The sequence below is a fragment of the Gymnodraco acuticeps genome, unplaced genomic scaffold (genome assembly GCF_902827175.1).
Source record: "Gymnodraco acuticeps unplaced genomic scaffold, fGymAcu1.1, whole genome shotgun sequence".
Lineage (NCBI taxonomy): Eukaryota > Metazoa > Chordata > Actinopteri > Perciformes > Bathydraconidae > Gymnodraco > Gymnodraco acuticeps.
The window spans coordinates 64,312-89,548 of record NW_022992054.1 but is presented as its reverse complement, the minus strand read 5'-3'; the positions used below and the strand labels follow the sequence as shown (position 1 = coordinate 89,548).

General features: G+C 43.4%; 2 protein-coding genes across 39 annotated transcripts in view; both read left to right on the top strand.

The window, feature by feature from the left end:
• lrrfip1a (leucine rich repeat (in FLII) interacting protein 1a) overlaps window positions 1–17,584 on the top strand; it is a 63,289-nt gene extending 45,705 nt beyond the window's left edge. For 15 of the 38 annotated variants that reach the window (XM_034202107.1, XM_034202106.1, XM_034202115.1 and 12 more), the window contains 11 exons: window positions 1,102–1,179; window positions 1,650–1,787; window positions 2,195–2,221; window positions 2,531–2,656; window positions 4,173–4,244; window positions 5,511–5,681; window positions 6,532–6,624; window positions 6,845–6,937; window positions 7,127–7,219; window positions 7,456–7,600; window positions 8,924–12,334. In XM_034202107.1, the coding sequence (XP_034057998.1) occupies window positions 1,102–1,179; window positions 1,650–1,787; window positions 2,195–2,221; window positions 2,531–2,656; window positions 4,173–4,244; window positions 5,511–5,681; window positions 6,532–6,624; window positions 6,845–6,937; window positions 7,127–7,219; window positions 7,456–7,600; window positions 8,924–11,700 (3,813 nt within the window). In that variant the 3' untranslated portion in view covers window positions 11,701–12,334. Of the gene's footprint in view, window positions 1–1,101; window positions 1,180–1,649; window positions 1,788–2,194; window positions 2,222–2,530; window positions 2,657–4,172; window positions 4,245–5,510; window positions 5,682–6,531; window positions 6,625–6,844; window positions 6,938–7,126; window positions 7,220–7,455; window positions 7,601–8,923; window positions 12,335–12,795; window positions 12,846–14,994; window positions 15,116–15,198; window positions 15,279–15,357; window positions 15,463–16,005 lie in introns of those variants that run through there. The other 23 variants (XM_034202131.1, XM_034202130.1, XM_034202135.1 and 20 more) reach the window with 13 other exon arrangements.
• Window positions 17,585–18,957: 1,373 nt separating this feature from the next.
• Window positions 18,958–25,142, top strand: maip1 (matrix AAA peptidase interacting protein 1). Its single transcript, XM_034202100.1, has 5 exons — window positions 18,958–19,549; window positions 20,483–20,554; window positions 22,475–22,601; window positions 24,105–24,255; window positions 24,345–25,142. Exons 1-5 carry the CDS (start codon window positions 19,250–19,252, stop codon window positions 24,421–24,423), a joined length of 729 nt encoding a protein of 242 aa, XP_034057991.1. The 5' UTR covers window positions 18,958–19,249; the 3' UTR covers window positions 24,424–25,142.
• Window positions 25,143–25,237: the final 95 nt, after the last annotated feature.

The following is a 25,237-nucleotide window of genomic DNA, read 5'->3' as shown; positions in this document are numbered from 1 at the left end:
GGTCGCCTAGGGCGCCAGATCTAGAAGGGCGCTGCGCTGGGAGAAAAAAAAATGTTTAATTAATTTTTTTCTTTTTTATTCTGCCTAATTTTCTGCCCTTGACGTAATACATTTACATTAATAATTGAATAAAGTAAACACCCTTTGGACCCCGGGTCGGCAACATTTTTGCATTTGCCCTGTACGATGTGCGTGATGAAAGTGGGGGATATTGACTTATCGAGAGCGAGAGAGAGAGCGAGAGAGCGAGAGAGAGAGCGAGAGAGAGAGAGCGAGAGAGAGCGAGAGAGAGAGAGCGAGAGAGAGAGAGAGAGAGAGAGAGAGAGCGAGAGAGAGAGCGAGAGAGAGAGAGAGAGAGAGAGAGCGAGAGCGAGAGAGAGAGCGAGAGAGAGAGAGCGAGAGCGAGAGAGAGAGAGAGAGCGAGAGAGAGAGAGAGCGAGAGAGAGAGAGCGAGAGAGAGAGAGAGACCCCCCCCCTTTAGTCTAAGTTATCTCAGTGGGTCACAATTGATGTAAACAAATATTTCCAAGGCACTCCTTTATAATTATTAGGATAAATAACAACAGGTTTGAAATCATTCCAATGTATACTATAGGACAGTGAACCTCAAATATCAAACCAAATCATAATCTCGCCCCTAGGGCACCAAAATGTGTGGAATAATAAACCAGGCCATGTGTGAAGCGTTCTTCCTTTTCTCACATGAGCAAGACCGTCACAGTATTTTTGAGTTATTTGTTTCAGATTGTATTTGTTGCTGCTGCATGGGAGTTGGAATTTAAGGTTAAATAAATACTTCCCCATCATAATGACCTTTTATTATATCAATTTAGCACCACGTGTTCTTTTTATAACAAAGAAGATAACGCTGCATTTTTTTCAAATGTCAAGGTAACTCGGGGTGAGTAATCGATAAAGGGATATTTTGTGGGTGGAGTGTTGATTTTTCAGTGACTTGATGAAATGGTATGTAGATTTGACATTGAGTGGACGGTGTTCAGTACTCTGCATCATGGTTCTGGTTCTGTGGGGGTCTGTGCATGCGTGTGTGTGTGTTTCCTACGGCTGTACACAGGAACATAACGCTGTGTTCTCTCTCAGCCTGTAGAGTACAGTAGTTGTCGCAGCTCCGGCTCCAGGGTCTCCTCCAGGGCCGGGTCAGCCCGCACCAGCCCAGTGGTGAGGCCCCCCCCCCCCCCCCCCGACACCCTGGTAGCAACAAGAGTTTACTTAGCATCAGTGCTTTGTTACCACATGGTCTATGACCAGCTTAAATAAACTGTTCCACATGGGAACATGATATACTGTACCACAAACAGACACAGATCAGTTGAGTGCAACATGTGATGGTGCTGTATACATTTTAAACATTAATATAAAGTAGAACAAATACATAACAAATATGAAACAATTATACAAGTAGGTAAAATTACAATACAAATGGCAATAATATTATAAGAAATATGTACAATATATCTTATCTAAAGAGCTTTGCACATAAAGAAGTTGTGGTGTTTTGCTGAATGTTCAAATTGTCTGACCTTATTTGACTATTCTTTGAGGATGTTACACTGACTCAGACGAGGCATGGCTTCCACAATTTGGAAATGTGCATTTATTGTTCTGTGCCCCCTGGTGGACGTTTGCAGGACCACTGTGGCTCTGTGGCCAGTTATCTGAGGAGTGCAGCGGGCGGCAGCAGCCTCCCCCGAGACCTGGATGATGTCACTATTCCTGACCTTTCTGATGTGCGTGGCTTTGCCCCCGCAGGAGGCCGCCGCCGTGATGTGAGCTGACTTCCTGCTTCGTTGCTTTTTCTGCAACCGTGTTCCCTCCTTGTGCACTTTGCCCTGCAAGGAGGGCTAATTGTGTCTGTGTCCCAGGTTCATCTGTGTGTTGACTGTGTGGCTGTGGCAGGGAGACAACCTGAAGATGAGCTGTGTTTGAAACACATGATCTGTTGTTGAAAGGAACACTGTCAGACTCAGACATTTGGTGATTGGATGATATCTGACAGAGTTTTGTCTCCTCCTGTACTAATACAATGCATGGTGTTGTTTAGTGAACTTGTCTTTTCTGGAAATGCAAGTGAAAGAGCAAATTGGAACATGTAGAGGTATTGTTTGGTTTATTTTACGAGATGTGAATGGTATCCCTGCAGGGAGCATTGTCTGACTTATTTTTGTCTCCACAGGTGGAGGACAGAGATTATCTTGAGAAGGTGAGTAGATCACATGACCTATCTGTGTTTTTACTAAGGATACATAAAGTTACATCAGATAAAGAAGAATAATGATGGGGGGTCTTGTAATGTGTTTGGATTGTATTTGTTCTTTCTAGATTATTTTTGCTCTTATCATTCTGATCAATCCTAATAGAAGCTCTCCTGAAAGGTTCATTTTGTGAAATTACATTTTTAGAATTCTGAGATTATAATCAGTTAATATGTTTTTTCTCAAGTGCATCTATGATGCTGCTGTCATTTGAGATAGATTTTCATTCTTTAAGCATTTTTCCCCCTCTTTTTCAGGGATCTCGAGCAGCTTCTGCCCTGACAGCAGCGACCCTCACCTCGTTAGGCGGGACTTCCTCTCGCAGAGGAAGTGGTGAGACGGCTATAACTGTAGATGCAGAGACGTCTATACGGGAAATTAAGGTAAAGTCAAATAGAGCGGGCCAGATGACGCTTACAAATGTCAATATATCTACTGTGTGTATTGCATTAAACAGTTTCATGTTGAACAATACTTATTTGTTAATTCCTTAATGGACCAAACATAATTAAAACCTTATGGAAGACTTCAGCATTTGGAATTGTGGTCCTGTTTTGATAATAGAAACGTTTCTGCTGTTGTCAGAGTTTAGGGTTTATACTGACAAAACGAGACTTTTCTGGGATGGGCATTTTCACTATTTTCTGCCATTTAATAAACCAAACCATCATTTTAAAGGATTGTGAAGTAAATGGGGAAATTAATTGCTTATGTAAATAATTGTAAGTTGCAGCTCTTACTGTCAAACTGATACTGAGACTGTCACTGTAGAGAGTAATAGTAATGTATCCCCCCAGACCAGAAGACATCAGGGGCATGTGTCCAAACTGGGTGTTTCAATTTCATATTGAAAGGGATATGCAACTCACACACTCACTTTCATTTTCTCTGATGTAAAAAGTTCTTCCATAAAGTTCCCAGCTGTCATGCTTTTCCCATTCTCCCTGAAAACACTGGTGCTGATGTTCTGCCCCCCTCTGGACTCTGTCCTCCTCTCTGCTGCCCCCCTCTGGACTCTGTCCTCCTCTCTGCTGCCCCCCCTCTGGACTCTGTCCTCCTCTCTGCTGCCCCCCCTCTGGACTCTGTCCTCCTCTCTGCTGCCCCCCCCCTCTGGACTCGTCCTCCTCTCTGCTGCCCCCCCTCTGGACTCTGTCCTCCTCTCTGCTGCCCCCCCTCTGGACTATGTCCTCTCTCTGCTGCCCCCTCTGGACTCTGTCCTCCTCTCTGCTGCCCCCCCCTCTGGACTCTGTCCTCCTCTCTGCTGCCCCCCCTCTGGACTCTGTCCTCCTCTCTGCTGCCCCCCCTCTGGACTCTGTCCTCCTCTCTGCTGCCCCCCTCTGGACTCTGTCCTCTCTCTGCTGCCCCCCTCTGGACTCTGTCCTCCTCTCTGCTGCCCCCCTCTGGACTGTCATCTCTTGTCCTCCTGCTCTGCCTGCCCCCCTCTGGACTCTGTCCTCCTCTCTGCTGCCCCCCCTCTGGACTCTGTCCTCCTCTCTGCTGCCCCCCCCCTCTGGACTCTGTCCTCCTCTCTGCTGCCCCCCCCCTCTGGACCTCTGTCCTCCTCTCTGCTGCCCCCCCCTCTGGACTCTGTCCTCCTCTCTGCTGCCCCCCCCTCTGGACTCTGTCCTCCTCTCTGCTGCCCCCCCTCTGGACTCTGTCCTCCTCTCTGCTGCCCCCCTCTGGACTCTGTCCTCCTCTCTGCTGCCCCCCTCTGGACTCTGTCCTCCTCTCTGCTGCCCCCCTCTGGACTCTGTCCTCCTCTCTGCTGCCCCCCCTCTGGACTCTGTTCTCCTCTCTGCTGCCCCCCTCTGGACTCTGTCCTCCTCTCTGCTGCCCCCCTCTGGACTCTGTTCTCCTCTCTGCTGTCACTCATCCTCGCTCACTGCTGCAATACACCAGGAGATCCATGAACTCAAGGATCAGATTCAAGATGTGGAGAGCAAGTACATGCAGAACCTGAAAGAAGTCAAGGTATCAGCCTGTGACACCCCTACCCCAACCCCACTCACTATTAACTGAGCCGTTGATGTCCTAACTCCCACTAATCATTTTAGACGTGCGGTGATATGTGCAACCAAATGACTGTTATATGACCCATGGCCTTTTCATCTACCAACATTTTAATAAAAAAGCTGAAGGCTCTTGAAGTTGAAAAAAATAGTATTTTAGTGAAGGGGTAATTTAGGAGCAATATTCACGCTCTACAATAAGACTGTGACCATAGGAAAGCTTCATGTCACCATTTTCCTGGCCAAAATCCTTGGGATTCATGATTTGATCCCAATAATCATTAGAACATTAATACTCTCAAAATGGCACGAAGATATACTGAAATCACTTAAAGGTGGGGTATGTAATTGACTTCAGAAACACTTGTTATATTGCATGGAATGCTCTTAACATCCGATAGCAATGAATATCTTAAGTGCTTTGACAATAAATACATTAAAAAAGTCATCTGTGGAAGCCGTGGCGCTGTAAAAAGCACGACCAATCATCTGAGCCGGCCCGGCTAAAGTAACTGGATGGCCTACCTGCCTGTCAGCCTTCCATCTGTGCACAAACTTATCCCGTGCCCTCATTGGTCATGTGTGCGTTCCTGTGTGTTGGAGGAGGGGCTCTGTGAGGAAGTGGCAGATTCTTTCCGGTTGTGTATTTTCAAATTCTAGCTCACTCGAGCTGGTTTCTCCAAAATGACCTACCCCACCTTTAACCTTGATTAACCGGATGTTGTTGCATGTCTTTCATGTGTGGTTTTGTTTGTTGTTTGTTTGTGTTTGCCTGTACTTCTTCACGAGTGGTTGACAGTTGTGAGATACAGATAAGTATACAGCTTATAGGCAATTCCGTTTTCTGTTTGTTTTTAACTCGAATCAAAGGTACGTCTCTTATTACATGTTCTATTTGTTGCTTTCGGGCAGTGCTCAACGGTGGGCTATAACTTTGAAAACAATAGAAATCAATTAAAAAAAATTCTATGAACCTCTTGATCTAACTATATTTAAAAAAAAAACTTGACCTAAGTTATACATAAACATTTTATTTGTACTAAAGATAATACAATTAACTTCAAAAAATTCAACTCTGTAATTGTTATAACTCTAAGTAAAACAGTAAATAAAAAGCCTATTTTAAATGTTATATTTGACATAGAAGTTGGTCTCAAAGAAGGGAAGAGAAAAGGGCCATTTTAAGGCCAGCATGTGTAATATTCTCCGGTTGTCTATATGTCATTAGGATGCATTAGTAGGAGTGGAGGAGAAGTACCGTAAGGCCATGGTGTCCAACGCTCAGCTGGACAATGAGAAGAACAACCTGATGTACCAGGTGGACACGCTGAAGGACTCGCTCATGGAGCTGGAGGAGCTGCTGTCTGAGTCCCGCCGCGGCTTCGAGGACAAAGTCAAGGTACGGCAGGCACACTTAACACTGCTTTTCTCTAACATAAAGTACATGTGAAATAGTGGGATACCTCCTTTCTTCCTCAATGGAAACTAGCACAGACCTGACCAAGACCCTGACCATCAGTGAGAAAAATTGTGTGATTCAGTTCTGCTGCACACTTTTAACATGTTCTTCCATGGTTCTCTCTTCCTCCTAGTTTCATGAAGACATGCCCAGACAATGTTCAGTCAATGTTCAGTATTCCTGCTGACAGACAAACCTGAAAACAAAACCTCCTTTGCGGTGTCGTTAATATGGTGAAGCTGTACAAGGATTCAGTATACGGGAGTGTTATTTTTGATGGAATTACACGGGTGGGAGAAGTACTAGGATCCTAAAGTTTAGTCAAAGTAATAATACTGCAGTGTATAAATACTCAGTTACAAGTAAAAGCTCTGCATACAGAAATCTCCATCCATAACAGTACATTTAAGTGAATTCATGTTTTTATTTTCGTATTAATAAATGTTACCTGCAAAAGTAACTAGTAACACATTTTTCCAAGTAAATGTGGTGAGTAGAAAGGTACAATATTTGCTTGTAAAATGTAGTGGAATAGAAATATAAAGTGGCCGAGTACAGTACTCAAGTAAATGTACTTAGTTACTTTCCACCAGTGGAATTACAGCAGAGTAGAGCTTACTCAAGATGTAGCTGACTCAGCTCATTTTGGATCAAACAGTTACTGCTTCATGTGCTACATCATAACGCAACTCTCAGCACACTCGACAGTGATTCAACATCTCCCCTGTCAGGTTTCAGGGCTTCATGTGTTTCTGTGTTCAGATGGATTCTCTTCTCTTCTTCCTCACAGGAATGTGAGCGAGAGAAACATGCCCACACTGTGCTCCAGTTCCAGTTCAATGAAATGAAAGAGACGCTAAAACAAAGTGAAGAGCTGCTCAATGTGAGTATCTGTGTGTCACTAAGACAAGTGAAATGGAACCTTCCATTGGGTCAGAAAGACAGAAAAAGAACGGCTGTCTTTTACTCCGTTAGTCCCGCAGAACGGCTGCACGTGGAACATTTCACAGCTTGCTCTTTTTCCCCACACTGTATATGCATGAATCCTTTTTCAGCTTTCTCTGTCTGCATCTGAAACCTGATTTCCTTTCCCTGCTGTTTAGGACATCCGTCAGCTGCATATCAAACAGGAAGGTTTGAATAGAGAAATATGTGACCTGCAGGAGACAGTGGAGTGGAAGGATAAAAAGATTGGGGTACGGCCTATGAGCCCTGGTCTAGCAGCTCTGTGTTTGACACACTCAGCATTTATTTCTGCCAACATGAATTCAGCATTTCCTTTGCATTCAACTTAATGTCAGCTTTTACTTTCACTTCTTTCCACCTCTTGTGCACTTTTCCTTCTTCACTTTCTTTGACACTCTGCCACCTGGCGCTCCGCTCAGGCCTTAGAGCGACAGAAAGAATACTCAGATGCAATCCGGATGGAGCGAGATGAGCTCAGAGAGGAGGTGGTGAACCTGAAAGACATTCTGAAGGTACTCCGTGTGAGAGGGCTTATTCCGCTTCATGTGTCCACATTCTGGGAAGCACATTTCAAAACTCTTTTGAAACATTTTGCAATTGTTGTTGCAGAAACTAAAGGTTTACATGTAAATGTTGTTCATTCAAGGCAGAAAATAATGACTAGTGCAGATGTGTTGAAGGTGTCACTCCGCTCAGGCTGAAGGTGTGTAATGTACGGAGCTCATGTTTGACTTTTCCTTTTTTCTAGAAACATGGTATAGTATTGGGACCTGATCAAAGCATCAATGGAGAAGTTGGTGAGACAGAAGCTGACGGGACCCCCGGTGCAGACCCTGCTTCCCCCCTGGCTCAGGATTGTCAGACCCCCCCAACAGAGAGGAACAGCATGCTCGGTAAAACACACTACCCAATAAAAACTGCTCACTGCATGGCACGGCACAAAACTGTCTAAAGAGTGATAAAAAACAATAATGAAACAATGAATACCAAGATGACACAATTTATATCTGAATACTTGTGAGTGAGCTCTTCAGGTACAGTGCTGTGCTGCTGGAATGTCAAGTGCTTTAACTCTCATGTGCTATGTCCTGAAAGGAGACGTCTGGTAATATTCTGTGTTTTCCTTTCCTCACATGAACCTGAGAAAAGACGGATAAGAGAATCTCACCTCCAAATTCAACTCTGTTCTGAAACTTGTATTCTCAACTATTGCTACACTATTGCTCAGAATAATAGAGATGTGTTTCCACCTACCATGGAAGAAGTCTGCTGAGAAAGTGTTACTTCTGAACTACTAAACGGACATTGTTTCTGTCATTGTAAATACCAGATCAGCAACGACTTGATCCTACTGGACTGTGTCAGCCTGATATATCTCCTACCTCAAATGTTCAAAACCATCAACGAGTCATTCCTGAACATGTAAATACCTAGTAGAGCACCACATGTGTATGAGTCTGCAGCTGAAAATAGTACCATTAGGTCCAGTGTGAGTATATTTGAGTTGCTAAACACTACAGAGACTGGCCGTATTAGAACATCATTGTGCTTGGTATGTCTCTATAAGGAGCCATTGGCCTTGTAAGCAGTGAGAGATGGACTCATTGATTATTTAACTTTATATAGTCTGTTTATCAAGAAAACATTTATAGAGAATTGCCAGACGTACCCTTCAAACATCATCTGTCTGACCTCATGCTTTCCTGTACAAACTAACCTTCCACTCACTAACTTGGCAACACCCTGTTTTGTCATTATTACTAATGTCTTTGCTTTTAATCGTTTCTGCTGCACCTTATTTTCTCAGCTAATGCATATTCTTCTGAGTCACAACTCATCTGTTAATGCAGGTGGTGTAGGTGTGTCATTTCTGCAAGGACTAAAGGGCTGATGGTCGAAATCATTTAAGAGCTCTTTTTAGCTAAAAGTATATGTAAGGAACATACTTATGTATCTGCTGTACTGTATTCCCTGATCTGTTGGCTTCAGACTTCTTTTCTTGTTGCATTGATGTGCTGGGGATCAAGGTCTTCATTTCGGTGTTCCTCCTGCCTCTTCTCTTCTCCGCTCCTCTTGGCCACCTTGGCTCTGTGCTTCTCTTCTTGAATCAATCAGGCGTTCTGCCTTACATTGACTTCTGCTCATGCACTTCCTCATGAAGATTACATTTCAAAAATAATGTTTTACTTCACCGTATACTCTTCATTAACTCTCAGGCAACACAGAGGAGACACTGTTGAGAAGTAGCGAGGAGGAAGAGGTGGATCCAGAGCAGCAACGAGAACATTTTGAGGAAGCCAAAGAGAATCTCTTTAGCTCTGAAGAACTCTGTAATGTTTCTGGTGTGTGCACTATGCAAGCATCTGGGGAGGAACAGCCAACACAAGGACAACAGAATGCCACAGAAGAAGATGATGTTGAAGAACCTGGCCTTAGGAAGGACTTGAATGTTGACATTAATGACCAGTCGGTCACAGAGTCCAAAGATATAATCATTTGTAGCCCTGACCTTCAGGGCATTGTCACAAGTTCTGAGGAAAGTGTCACAGAAACAGTAATGCCTGAGGGCAAAGAGTTAGGATGGACCAATAACCTAGATTCAGGGCAGACAGGAAGCCAAATCAATAGTGTAGACACACAAAGTGATGACATTAGAGAGTCATCCAACAACCTATTGAAAGAGCAAGAAAACAAACAGGAAGATGTTGAGGAACGTCATCTGAGAAATACAGAATCGTGTCCTGAGCAAGAGGTTGCACAAGATGTTGGGACAGAGAAGTCCGTACCAGTTGAGTCAAAGACAGAAGCTCAACCAGAGCCGGAGAACTCTGAAGAGGCAGAGCACATAGAAACTAAGGATATATCAGGTAACTCTCAGCCTCAGGGCGCTGCTGCTCCAGGGAAAAAGAAGAAAAGGAAGAGGAAAGGTAAAAAGAAAGGGATGGGAGATGGGAACCAACAAAGGGATGGAGCAAATAAAGAAAAGGGCAAAACAGAGGTGAAAATTGAATTGGCTACAAAAGATAATGAGCTAACGGCAGAACCTGAAATTCTTAGTTCTGTCGCTGAAGCCCTCGAAGAATCAGGGATGCATCAAGTAAAGAATGTGCAGGACAGGCAACAAGTAGAAGAAGTGGAACCTGTTGAAAGCCTTTCTCCCAATGACACTCAAAGAGATTCAAGAAGGGATCATGTTACAGATGAGTGTGACAAGGAACACACTTTAGAAATGGAGAAGGTAGAAGAAGCAACTACTGAAACATTTTCTCACGTCACAACCCCTGCAGAAGTGAGGCTGGATCATGTTACAGATGAACAGAACAAGGAACAGTGCTTGGAAACCGTAAAAGCAGCAGAGGCAGTGGCACCCGCTGAAACCTTTTCTCACGTTGAAACTCTCAAGGAATCCAGAGCAGATTCCATCTCCAAGGACGAGCAGGAACAACCTTTAGAAACACAGAGAGTAGAAGAAGTGGGATCTGTCCCAGAGACCAACCTCGGTACTGAGAGCCCCGATGATCTTAACAAAGAGTGCACTTCCTGCGTAGATGCCTCTAAAAGTGACATCTCAACTAATGACAGTGTCATCCAGGCTGAGTCAGAAATTGTTAATAGTGCGGAGAATAGGGTTAGGCCTATTGACGAGATGAAATCAGAATGCACACCTAATATCCCAGAAAACACGTTTGAAAGCATCGTCAAGGAAAACGCCGAAGCTGGATCGCACAATCCAATCAATGGTGACATGGCTGCTGAGGAACCTAAACCCACAAGCAAAGCTGAGAGTAATGATAAAACATCCGTGTCCCCATCTTCTACCAATGGCTTTACTGACTCTCTCAGGAGCTCGTCTGGCTTCGAGCTGTCTGCAGGCGTGAACTCGGCCAGCGAGGACAAGGTCTCTGATGGAAGTCCAGAAGACGTTACTGAGACAATCAAAGATGATGAGGACCCAGGAATACAGACTGAACAAGACAAACCACACGCATCTCCCAGTGTCCTGTTTCCCAGTAATGATGAGGCAGAGCTGAACAGAGGCTTGTGCGAATCTGAAGGTTTAGTCCAAACAGACCCATTACATGACCAAAAGAAAGAAAGTCTAAGCAGTCCATCATTTGTAACAAACATGGATGCAATCGACACTGTTCAGAGTCTGTTGGAGACTGTAGTGCAAGCAGAACAGCTGGATGATGTAGAAAGCCAGACGGCACAATGTGAGGTTCACGTTGACAAATCCAATGCTGACCTGACCCCTGAATCAGAGATCAATACCACTGAGACAGTAAATACACCAGATGTTCCAAAAGAAGCTCCTGAAAATGGGTCGACTATGGAGCAGGATCACAGATCTGAAGAATTCACCATGGCAGGAGATCCAGAGCATAATAACAATCCAAATGATCAGCAAAGCAAGACACATCAACTGCATGAACCCATGGAAGACATTCCATCTCAGCTAACACTGCAGGTGTGCGATGAAGAGGACGGTGAAAAGGATGAAGGTCATTCTTTTGATTTTGATGACATGGATTTGGAGCCAGCTGAAGGTGAAAGTCGCCATAGGAATCCCCAACCGGAAGAAGAAGTGGAGGAGGGAGTTGAAGTTGTTCCAGATGAAAGCGGCAGCTCAGGCGTCCAGACTCCGCCACAAAACTGTTCGGCTCAGGAGGATGGCACTTTGGAAAAAGGGGAATATTTGTTGGAAAAGGAGGAAGTAAGTGTAACAAACGAGCCCAGGGGCATTGCAGAGGAAGCAAAGGTTCAGAGTGTTGGAGAGGTGGGGGGTGTTGCAGAGGACGTTCAGCAGGCGGTGTCCCTGCCTGTAGAGGAAGGGTTAGAAGCCATTAAGCAGGTCCAGGGGGAACATGTGGATTTACCAAAGAGTTCAGAACAAGTGGGCAGCAATACAGAGCCCCAGCAGGCAGGGAAGGATGTGAGGAAGAACAGCAAGAAAGGCAAAGGCAAGGGCAAAGAGGAGTGCAAGATGTCTTAGCTTATAGATGGTATGTATTATGAAAATGTACCATGGATCTGCCCTATAGTAGTCTCTGCTTAGCTGTTTACAAAGTACATGTTTGCAGAACATTACAGCATTTTGTCTGTTTCCAAACAAATATTGTAAGTTTTATTTTTAATTAAACAGACCAACGTTTTCTTTGAGGTCATGTGTGCAAAACAAAGTGTGTGGAGAGGTGAGACTGTAAACTGCTGTGTAACCGTAGATCTACTGTCGCTAAATACTGCACTTGATACATCAGGCAACATTATTTAGTTAACAGCTATCATGCTGCTTGTTATGTTTAATGGTTCATTTTGCTGTGCCCCTGTATCACACATCACTTCATCCGGTACTGTTCCAGAAACCCAAGCATGTCTTCATTCCATAGGGGAACAATAAAAACACAGATGTTAGCTGGTTATTTTAGGAAAGTATCTTCTGGATGGTCACACTTTAACTGTGTTCCCCTGTTCTGTTCTTAGGGATTAATACAACTTGAAGACAGCTATTTCCATCTACATGAATGAACAATGTATCATAAATATGTTTGCAATGTGTTGCACTAAATGGAGAAGATGAATGCCCTTTCTGATATGCCAATAAATACCCTGCTGTTACCAATTTAAAACATGATTTTTATGCATTTTGTAGGACAATGACTTTACTGACAATATGAAAAATATTAGTAACTATACTTGGATGTCCATTTTTTATTTTATCTTATAATGTGCTCATAGTGTGACTGTGGCCATCTGTGTGCTGTTGCATTGACCTTCTACTCCACAGTATGTGCATGCTAACCCCCACCCACACACTCGCTCCGTCACTCCCCCATGGATGCTGCACTGTTGCATGCATCAACCTCTCACCCTGACCCCGCCCCCCCCCCCCCCCCCCCCACCATCTCCTTGGCTCCTCCCACCCCTGGTATGTTGACTTCCTTTGTTTTCTGAAGATGGATCCTAACAGTTGATATTGTGGTCTGAAGTGATGTTGTAGTCTGGCTGTGTGACGCTAACGTTCCATTTGAAATAAAAGTTGTGTAATCCATGTTTTGATATAAAATCTTCAACATGTGTTCCGTTGCAGAGATCCGCCTGAGGAAGCTGGTGGATGAGCGTGAGAAGATGATCGAGCAGGTGGGTCTGTGGCAGCGCTGTGGCTCTAAATGTTTCTCCTGTTTGAACTTAGTTTCAATGGGAACACTTTTTTTTAAACCAGAAGCAAAAAACCAAGTCCCTCACTCAAAGAAGAAGATCCACTTCGAACAGACCACCTACAATAACACATAATAACCAGAGATGGAGGAAATACTTATTTGCTTAAGTAAAAAGTAGCAATACTACATTGTAAGAGTACCTAAATTCAAGTAAAAGTCTTACATGCTAAATGTACTTAAGTAAAAGTGCATGTATAAGCATCACAGTGTACTTTAAGTACCGAAAGTAAAAGTATTCATTATGGGGAATGGGCCATTTAAGCATCATTTATATTGAATTATTGATGTGTTCATCACAACAGTTTTGCAGTAAGTTAAAGGAATTTAGTTAAGGGTTTATTAAAATTAGTTTATATACTACTGGGTAACTTCATAATATTAAGTAATAATGCATATTATAATAATAATGCATTTGTTGTTTTTTATTTTGTATTAATGATCTAAATATGCAAAGTAGTAAGTAACTATTATGGTTAAATAAATGTAGTGAGAAAAGAATTCAGCATGTTCCTACATAATGTAGTGGAGTAAAAGTATCAAGTAGGATAATGTACAATACTTGATTAAATAACAAGTACCTACATTTTTTACTTAAGTACAGTACTTGAGTTAATGTACTTAGTTACATTCCACGACTGATAATAACAATAATACATTTTATTTGTAAGCGTCTTTCAGGACACAATTACATGTTACAATTCATCAAATAAATACTTGAACAGATAACAGCAAAAAAGGGACATTTGGAAGCAGACACATGAGGATAAGAGCAGCAACCTTCACAGAATGATTGGCAGTATGCTGCTCACCAGGAGCCAGGGGAAGGAGGAAGATGAATAACAGGAGTGGACCCAGTACTGACCCCTGGGGGACCCGAAAAACTACAGTAGATTAAAGTCTCTACAAATAGTTGAAAGACAGTGGCAACATGTTGGTCCCATTGAAATGCGTACAGTCTAACATTTATTTGTGAAACTGATTTTTAGTGTGAAATCTACAAATGCCTTCTTATAAATGTTCTCATTACCAACAAATCAAATCACACCAATGAGCTCAAAACCAACAAGGAACTGATTCTACTTACACTTGGTGTGTGTTTCCGTTTCCTTTCTGCCATAAGGCGCGTTCACACCGGAGTACTTTTCCCACAATAGTTCATCAGAACTCAGATATATTTGCGTTCACACCAAAAAGCCCCCTGAACTAAATTAGTTCATCAGAACCTTTTCACCCCCTTTTCCGTCCCTGCTACAGAGCAGGGGCTTTCGTGGGAGAAAAAGGTTCCTATGTCTGATTGGCTGGGCGGATTGCAAACCACGCCCCGTAAAACTCCAAAAAAGTTTTGTGAAGCCGCCATTTTATTATCCTCGCATTAGCATTATTAGCATTAGCCCAGCGCAGAAACGCAAAGAGACTAACTTATGGCAACACGAGGTGTTGGCGTTCTGGCGATTTACTCGGAAGGCTTCAGTAGAAGCTGCTGGGAGTCCCAGCAGCTTCTACTGAAGCCAGTCCCCAACTCCGGGGACTTCCGGCCGGGGACTTGGGGTGGCAGTATACGCCGTGAAGTTGTTTGCGGCCTGCCAGTAAACCCAAAGCAGCAGAAGAAGAAGTGACGTCAGCGGCTCATTTGCCTAATCCTCCTTTATATACAGTCTATGATCCTCTCCCAGGGACTCATTCCGGTGTGAACGCGATCTACTTGAGTTCATCAGAACTAAAAGAGTTCTCATGAACTATTGTGGGAAAAGAACTTGGTGTGAACGCCCCTATAGAGCACCATTGTTGTCCATCAACACATCAATGCACCACATGCTCCTTCATTGCCATAAACAGATGACGTTTATGTTGATTTGATCCCATATACACTGTCCTGCTGATGTACATATACATAAGCACACCAAATGTACACCCTGAGAGAAAGTAGTATGATAGTATGATCCAGTGACCAACTAAAAGGGGTGAGGTGGCTGGCATTACAGTGTTGACAATCTTGTAGACTCAGAAACTGACAGCTGGTAAGTGGGTCTTGTGTCATGCATCAGCTGATGAGTGTGTCTCCTCTGCAGGTGAAGAAGCTGAAGGCCCAGCTGGAGCAGAAGACCCCGAGGAACGGCACCGAGAACACTTTGAGCCCGGATGGAGAAATACTTGAAAACGGCAACGACCCGAACATAATGGAGCTGCAGCGTGAGTACACATGTGCATGATAACACAATATTGCTATGTATTCCCTCTCCAACCACTCATACATATCTGTTTAATCCTTCCAGGAGATTCAAACAGGCAAATAAGCGACTTCAAGTTCAAACTGGTGAAGGCAGAGCAGGAAGTCACCGCTTTAGAACAGAATGTAAGCTGAGAAGAACGATGACCTCGGAGCATACCTGATACATGCATATTCTCTCCAACAAGGCTATATTTTTCTCCAGGTGACCAGGCTGGAGGGTCAGGTGACGCGCTACAAGTCAGCATCAGAGAACGCAGAGAAGGTGGAGGATGAGCTGAAGGCAGAGAAGAGGAAACTCCAGAGAGAGGTACAGAGGAGTTCTTAAAGGGCCAGTGTGGAGCATTTAGCATGAAGGGGGATATATTATCAGAAATAGAATCAAGTATTCATCATAGCTGTGTTGTCATTGGTGTAAAGTCACCCCAAAGTCTTTAGTCTGCTGAGATGCACCACCGTGTTTCTACACTAGCCCGGACGAGCCAAACTCTGTCTCCAGAGTTCTCTCCCTCTTCTGTTACCTGAAGGTCACTCTAGTTATTTGTCTGCTAGCTATCAGCTGCTGCCTGAATTCATTGCTCCTATGGATGGCCTGAAAGACACCACAGCCTTAGCATATTTCATTTAGAACATGTTTTATAGAGCTTTTTATTTCTTAAAACTTGGAGAAAGTGGATACTTTGCCGGTTTGACAGTATTTTCTGATATATGAACTGATACAAAGAGATCCAAAATCCCCTCTGTAAAAACATTTAACACGTCAACATATTGAACATGTCATCAAAGTTGTAAAACAAAAAATGATAATCCCCCCCCCCCCCCCCCCCCCCCCCCCCCCCCCCTGTGTTTACAGCTGCGCTCAGCACTGGACAAGGTGGATGAAGTGGAGTCCAACAACAGCCACCTGTCTAAACGCCTGGAGAAGATGAAGTCTACTCGTGGCATGGCACAGACTCCATAGAGCACATCCACCCCCTCCATGTTGGAGAAGAGTCACCCTGCATCCTGTCGTCTGCCTGGTAGCGACCTTTAAGAAAAAGAACCAAAACAAATGTTAGTTATCTTACTCCCAGAATAGAAACACCAACCAGCTACGTGCCATTTCTTTGTCTGTCTTGTGTGTGATGAGAACTCTTTGTAGTGTTGCACACACTCACACAGAGCATGAGGACTTGGACAGACCCTCTATGATGTCCAGTGGAGCGAGAGACTAAAGCTGCTCTCTCTCTCTCTCTCAGAGTGTCCAGGATCTGCCTGCGGAGAGACACGAGTGCTTTGCGTGTGTCGTGAATGAAAGGGCAACTTTAAGTGTATTTTTCCTCATTTGCATCCAAAGCCAAACTATTTTTAAAGATGTAAATGTTTAGGTGTGTTTGTCACTTGTGATAACATGGATGAAACGGTTTGAAAAGAAAATGTTTCTAACCCCCACGCTCAGAAATGTTTCGGTTGTAGTTCTTTGTGCAGGCAGCAGACTCACATGTGAGACCCAGCCCCCCCTCCTCTCTGCTTCACAGCCGCTCACTGCTTGGCCTCCGTCACACACTTTGAGACTATGTGAGGAAGTGTGACCCGGGGTTACCTGGAGGCCCTGAACACATCGGGGAGACAGACGCTGCTTCACTGTTTACAAAGCTTTCAGATGTTTGTAAGGAAACATAAAGAACTGTAGTCTTTGTGCAATAAAGGTTCAAACCATATTGGTATCTGCACACGTGCATTTAAGTCCTGGACTTCTCCTTTGTACTGTGGTTGTTTCAGCCTGAGCGAAGCTAACCCTTTATTGTGGACCTTTGAGAATGCAGTAGCTCAGGAAGGAGAGAGAAACCCTGAGCTGACTCTCAGCCTTTCCTTCACACAGTGTCAGAGTACAGCAGCGTGTTGCTGACACTGTGTGAAGGAAACATATTCGCTCACTTTCTCAAGTCACAAATAAGTTTGAATGTTAGAACAAGAGGTTTCACATATTATGACACATTTCCAAAAACTGCTATAGTGATCCGTTTATACATCAAATATAACTCATTAAGTGGAACATTTAAATAGTTTGCAACAAAAACGTACAACAATGAAAGGCATCAACATCTCGCAGTAGTAATGCTATAGACATGGAAAAACTAAATCACACTTTTTAAAATGAACTTTATTTTATTTTTGAAAAGATGGTTTGAATGTCTTGTGATTCATGGTTTCCCACTCACTGGGCGGATCCATTTGTAGAGTCATTACAAAGGGCCTCGGAAGCACCTCTGGTCAGAGGGGAGGGGGGGGGCAGCATCTGGGTAATAAAGATTGGCAAATGGCCGAAGACGTATGCAACATTAACCGCATGAAACACTTCCTGTTTTACCAATAGACTCTAGTTTCAACTTTTATCATTTGTGGTTTTGATATGTTTTCATTGCATTATTAAACATGATCTATTGTCATTATTATGGGCATTTGTTTTTGTGATGCTATATAATCTATGTGTTCTTAATGTTTTATCATTTATGTTCAATGGGTTTTTATATCAATCGTGATATGCATTTTATGTTTTTCAAACTTTATTTGTATTTTATTTTCCATCTTAGTTTTCATTCAATGTATTGTCCCATGTTAAGCACTACTGTCCTTCAGTCACTTTCTCCAGGATCTGGGAGCTACTATTTCCTGAACTTGGTTTGAAAGGTAAAAGAAACGTCCTGCCAGTGGGATGGAAGATAAGGAGGTGGGATGACTAACATGTCTGCTTATTGTGAACAGTGTACCTGCTCTTCCTCACCGGGGATGAAGAGCAGGGTTGCATTCCAATAGTCCATTTAGCTTAGGAACCTTCCTAACGGAGTGAAATGACCCGGAAGTACGTCACTGGCAGCCATGATAAGTGCCGTTCCAATTCTCCAAATGAAAGGAAAGGAGGTTTCAAACTTCCTTTATATAACCTCCTTTAGCTTAGGAACCACTGGACCTCCCTAACCGAAAGGAGAGGAGAAAATGCTGCCCCACAATGCATTGCAGCCGCAGCATTTGCCGTCACTCAACAGTCGGCCGTTCACGGAAACAACCGATTATGACCGAGAAATGATATCATGAAAGTTACGGTGCTTATTAAGCATTTTAAAACGTATGTGGTAAGTTGCCAAAGTGCTTTGTTTTGAACGTTCATCAGTATTATAATCAAAAAGAGAAATATGAACGTTAGTTTTTACTGAAATGATCAAATAAAGTCAACATCTCACAGTCTTTACTGAGCTGTGTGGAGTTTGTTCAACTTTTAAAAGATGTTTGAATGGTGATATACACAGTGATAGATGTTAAGGACTAACGTTTATAATAAATACATTTGTATTGATTTTAAGATCTTTTCATACAATCATACGTATTGGGATCATTTGTATTAATGTGGACCGGAGGGAGAGGGTGACGAGCATAAGTTTAACTTTCCTTTTTTATTTCAATTCCAACTTTGGTCATGAAGAATATGTTTCTCTGTTGTCCCCGTTCATAAAGCATAAAGCAACAGCATCAGAGCACGGTGCAGAGTCTCTAGATGAGTTTACAGTAGTCCCTCGTTCTTATTAAACATCCATGTTGTAGTCCGCTGTATAGAAAACTGTAGTTTCCATAGTTTCCCCACAGCAGCAGACGCACATTCATGACGTCCGCTGGCGCATCATAAACACGTCGGATAGTGAAAGTGCAGTCGATTCTCTAAAGTACCGCAGTCTCTTCTCCTAAGTCCTTTTGAATTCTCCTATCCACTATCCCTTAACCCCGTGACGTTTCACTCAGAGGTCAAGGAATAGGAGATAGGGTTAGACGTTAGGAGCTGATTTTTGGATTATCCGACCGCAACCCACAGCTGCTGGAAGTAAACAGCTCCTGAGGGAAACGGTGTCACATCGTTACTCTTCCCCAAATAAACCAAACATGACTAAAGAGTTGACTCCAAAAACAAACAATATCACATCATACATACATACATACAACAAGGTGTTACATTGTGGATATTATCAGAATTTGGATTTGATTATTGTCTGTATTTTTATATTGGCAATTTGTTCCTCACCGGAAGATGCAACGGCACGGACAAGAAGGCTCCCGGGGGCACAAAGATGGCGCTGCCCGTGCTGAGAGGGTGTCACAGGGTTTCATCAACACTGAAATGTACTCGTCTGTTTTTGAATGAGAGTCCCGTCCTGAACCGGGGTGGGAGACCGCGGCTGCCCCCCCTTCCCGCGCAGCGGCCGTTCAGCTCGGCCGCCGGCGGGCAGCAGAACCAGAACCAGAAGGTGGTGGTGTTCGGCATCCCGAACCCCTTCATCTGGTTCCGAACCCGGATGTACTACTTCCTGATCCGAGCCTACTTTGATAAAGAGTTCAGGATCGAAGAGTTCTCAGAGGGAGCCAAGCAGGTAAACCCGTGAGAAGAGATGGGGCTGAAGTAATGACATCCATTTGAGATGATCCTTTTATACAATCCGTGATGTAAAGTCACTAAGTACATTCTCTCAAGTACTGCACCTCGGTATTTCCCTGTTATGCTACTCTGTACTTCTACTTCACTGCAAATGAGAGAACAAGTGTGTACTTTGACTCCACTACATGTATTTAATACCTTTAGTTACTTCACAGATGTGGATGAATGATGTGAAATATAATCAAGTGTTGAATCAGACTTTAGTTCCACCTGGAGTAAATCCACAAGCTACCCTGCAGAATACAAAGTCCTTCAAACTAGCTGCACCTTCACCAGCTTTGAGAACACTTTAAAGGTCTCATGTCATGGCCATTTCTACTGATCCTATTCCATTGTTGAGGTCTACTAGAATAAATGTACATTGTGCAATGTTCCAAACTCACATTGGTTTTACATACAGCATCTCTGTATAGTATGTGTATTCACTCTCTGTCCTACATGGCTTGTTGGAGCCGACGCCCCCCCCCCCCCCCTCTCTCCCTCTCTCCCTCTCCCTCTGAGCCCACTGTGCTCTTATGTGTTACAATGGCGTTTGTTAGCAATCAGAAAAGGACACCAGTAATGACAAGCAGATGAGAATGCTTCGTGGGGTCTGGGTGCTGTGTTGGCTATTCTAGTAGACCTCACCAATGGAATTATGATCAGTAGAAATGGCCATGACATGGGACCTTTAACCTTAAAGTGGTTTCCCAGGTATCTGTCGGTAGTGTGTTTTATACATCTGTGTGGTGATTGCGGCTGTTTCTCAAGGCCTCACAGAGCACATGATCACAGAGCTGTAGTGATTGGAATGGGCTGAGGAAGTGAAGGTATGAATCTGTTTTTCAGCATCTTTTGATTTCCTAAATGTCTTTGTTTACTCTTGCAGGCCTTCTCACATGTTTCCAGACTGCTGTCCAAGTGCCAGCTGGATGCTCTGGAAGGACTGGTGGCTAAAGACGTGAGTCTCACACGTTCTGATCCTCTCCTTACTCAATGTCTGATGCACTCTTCGGTACTACATGCATTTGTATACAACATGCCTGCACTCTTACGGCCCGTCCACACGGTGGCGTGCGTTGAAGCTTTGACGCTTCTGCCCATTCACTTTGAATGGGGTGACATCACGCTTTGCCGAACTGCATTGTGGTTCCGTCGCTTTGCTGGCGTGGCTCGCTTCAAAAGTTGAGCAATGTTCAACTTTTGAAGCTTCGCCGGAAGCTCTAGCCAATCAAACCGCTTCCTTGTGTGTCCGGGGCGGGAGATGCATGTGATTGGTTGTTGGTCGAGTTTCAGACACGCCCACCGGCAAGCTTCAACGCACGCCGCCGTGTGGACGCTGCGTTACTGTGTGTTTCTGCATGAATCTAAATAAGAGTTGTAATGCTGGTATTTATAATGTTTCATATAATCCTCTAATTGATTCTCATGTTTTCGCTACAGCATCTATTTCCCTTGTGCATTAGATAGTGTGTAAGGATCCTGTACATCCTCACCTCCTCTAGGTCCTCACCTCCTCTAGGGGGGTCCTCACCTCCTCTAGGGGGGTCCTCACCTCCTCTAGGTCCTCACCTCCTCTAGGGGGGTCCTCACCTCCTCTAGGGGGGTCCTCATCTCCTCTAGGTCCTCACCTCCTCTAGGGGGGTCCTCACCTCCTCTAGGGGGGTCCTCATCTCCTCTAGGTCCTCACCTCCTCTAGGGGGGTCCTCACCTCCTAGGGGGGTCCTCATCTCCTCTAGGTCCTCACCTCCTCTAGGGGGGTCCTCATCTCCTCTAGGTCCTCATCTCCTCTAGGTCCTCACCTCCTCTAGGGGGGTCCTCATCTCCTCTAGGTCCTCACCTCCTCTAGGGGGGTCCTCACCTCCTGTAGGGGGGTCCGGGAAGATTTATTTTTAAACATTGAAGTTAAAAGCATCAATCTGATGCACTTTGAGAGCAACATGGAGAGATCTATGGATACATCTCTCAACACCCAGATGAAACAGAACTGTAAGCAGACTTACTTTTTCTTTATGGATATTTTACAAATCACCCTTTTAAACTGTATTCTTGTTTTACTGTCATATAGTATTTCATACCTGTTTTTCATGTATTCTCTTATTGTTTGTATAACTATAATGATCATATGAAGGTGTGCCGCGGAAATAATCTTTTGAATAATTTGTGACAAAACTGTTCTAAACACTCAGAGTCCTTTAGCTCACCTGAGCCCCTCAGTCTGAGAGGAGAGGACTCTCCTCCAGCTTGTTGTGGAAACGGCTCCTTATGTCCGTTAGTGCAGCTAGCTAACCAGATGCTAACATCACGGTCCCTGCTGGCACCGCTCTCTCTCTCTCTCTCTCTCTCTCTCTCTCTCTCTCTCTCTCTCTCTCTCTCTCCCTCTCTCCCTCCATCACACTAAATGCTCTATTGCCACACACACAGAGCCGAGCTTGAATGACACAAGCACACGTGTATTTCCATGCAACTCTCTGATTGGTCTGGTGACTTGCCTCTGTTGCATTCAGGTTCACGTAAAGCACGGTTAATGTATTATATTATTGAGGTGTCTCAAATATACGTCAATCAAGTGGCACCTGCTAACGGGGTGGTGGATGGAGTCACCACTGGTTGGTGACCACTGCTGTACATGATCATGCAGCTCAAACATTGATCACTTATTTGTCATAACATGTTCTTCTTCCCGCCGTGCTTTGAACCGCATTCAGAGTTTGAGAAATGCTCCGATGCAGTGTATTATGAGGGGTTGTAAGAATAACAAAAAAATGATTTGAATTGAAAATGAATTGATCACACAAAGATATCATAACATAACCAAGACACATGTTCTTGTGTGAAAGATAGACTTTCAGTATTCCTATCTAGCGTTCTGTGTCTGCAGCTGATTGGGAAGCTGGAGGAGAAGCTGAACCTGATGCCATCCAACTATAAGAAGGCTCTGTCTGTGGAGCCGGAGGAGATCATGTACACCACTCCTGGAGACGTGGGGATCTACTACGATGATGACGGTCAGCAGCAAGTCTACTTCCTCACTCTATGTTGAAAGGATAAGGCCGAGTGCTACCTTTCTGCTCCTGCAATTCGTCAATTAGTCCCATGCAAACCAACAATGAATTTATTTTATAAACAAGTATTGTCTGTAAGGCCTAAAAACCTTGCTTTTCAAAAAAGCCTTTGATTAGTTTCTTTTAAAAATGCCTCCTCCAGCACCTTGGGATTGCTTTTAGCAATGACAGGTGCTTTACAAATCAACATTATTATTATTATTATTATTATTATTATTATTATTAAAGAACACCTGATCATTTATTTTTCTCTGTGCTAATAATCCATCTCTTCAAGGAGCTCTGGGTGACATGTTCTTTTATTACTATGAACGCACTTCCTGTAGGTTATTCAGATTGAATCTTGCACACACTGGTCGTTTCTCAATGTCGAGTAAAGCTGCTGCAGAGCCACTATTTCAAGTATACTACGTCATCGAGTGGCGCCGAATGCTGGGCCTTTAACATGCATTCAAACCGTCCTCCGGTGCCACTCGATGACGTAGTATACTTGCAGGTCTCCCTTGAAAAAGAGATCTATGATCTCAAGGGACAATCTGGATAAATAAAGGTTTGAAATGAATGCTTGAAATAGTGTCTCTGCAGCGGGTTTACTCGACATTGAGAAACGGCCTCTGTCCTGCTTCTGGAAATACAGAAAATGTCCGCTGTTTTGGCGCATTGGTGAGTCTTCTCTTTCTAGATGGATCCTCAGCAGAAAGGCCTCGGTGTGTCAGGAGGTCTAATGGGATTAAGGGAGGGACTGATGGGATTAAGGGAGGGACTGATGCTTTGTAGATTGTGTTCTTTGTATTGAATTTGTGAGAGAAAAATACAGATAAGAGCCAGACTTATATTGCAGGTGTGAACAATGTTCAGGTGTCTTTGCTGATTTCGTATATATGAATTGGTAGGGCTGTATTGAATAGTTAAAAGATTTGTCCAACACTTTGACTTCTCTAAATTCTAAATTCAAATCAACATTCTAATATATATTTGATTCTTTCACTGTTCTTGTTACATAGTGTCTGAAGCTGAATCAAACCTCACTAGTAACTCCAGAGTTCAAATGCAGTATTTATTGAAACAAAAAGGTTCCGAGATGTTTCACCTGAGCAAAGTCTGCTTCGTTCTAGATTCTAGAAAAGAAAAGGCTTATTTTAGGGTGAAATTGATATTTTATGATTTATCTCAATAAAAGCTTTGAATGTGAAAAAAAGGCATTCTGTAAAGATCTGCATTCATTTATATGGAACTTTTCTTACAAGTAAATGTTATTTATGTTGCCCAATATCACCAATCACAAATTAGCCTAACAATCTGTTCAGCATTCGATATATATATGTGCACACGTGTACATATATATATCAGGGTGATATATATGTACATGTGTGTACATGTTGAACCATTGGAAAAGGAAAAGCCCAGATGATGTATTGATCATCGGTGTACGTTCTTTCTTTCCAGGGCGAAAATTTGTCAGCATTCTGATGCGTTTCTGGTATCTGACGAGCGCGCGTCTCCCTGAGGACACCATGGAGGGAACGCGGGTGTTCCAGGTGGCGCTCGGTGAGGAGGGAGAAGCAGAAACTAAGCGACTCCTGAGTGCACACTATGAGTGAGTCCTGCCCGGAGTGTAACCACTTGGAAATGGAAATGTTGAAATTGTCTTGTGTGACTTTGACTTCTGCTCCGTCTTCCTGACAGATTCCAAAGGGAGTTCACTGAAGGAGTGGCTCCAGCCTGGACTATTACCAAGATAGAGCACTCCAAGCTTTTGGATTAAGATGCTTTTGATTTGATGCAGTGTTGCTGATTGAAGACATGAACCCCCTCAGTATTTGCCTTCAAATGGAGTTTGTACTTTTGAATCGCACAGAGCAAGTGATGCTGCTTCTCCTCACAGGGCTGTCAGAGGGAAGCACCAGGACCAGGGTGGAGTCAGACACGGTTCACTGTAGAGAAGACACATGGCAACCCCCCCCCCACACACACACACATCAGAACTTGTCTGGTTTTGTATAGTTAAGAGTGTGGCCAGATTCATGTATACGTTATTTTTGAATAATTAGTAAATGTAAACTATGTTATCATATGGAGGGGCTTGTTCTTGAAAACTCATCTTGTTTTCTATTTTTGAAGATTTGTTCCCATAAAACATTGTCTTTGTTTTTCAACACAACCCATTACAGTCAACTTATTCATACATATGCATGTACATGTACAGGTGTATATACTGTATGTACCTTGTGTATACAAAGCTGCAGCAGACCTTTGATTGTTTAATTAAAGATTTGAGAAATGAAAAATGTGCCATTTATTCCACTCAACATTTTAAACATGTTTTGCATAAAAATAAATCTTATATAAATCTAGACAGTGCACAGAGCATAGTACCAGTTGTCGCAATTGTTTGTGTTTGAAGAATGACAGTTAATAGGTCTTTTTGTTTATGTTGATCTCATAAGCTAATATGGTGCAAATAAAATTCAGGAATAAGCAATATACTGTGTATATGTCAAATAAAGTAAGATGAATAAGAATATAAAATACTGTAGGCTACAGTGGAATAAAATACTGCTTATTGTATAAATGTGTGG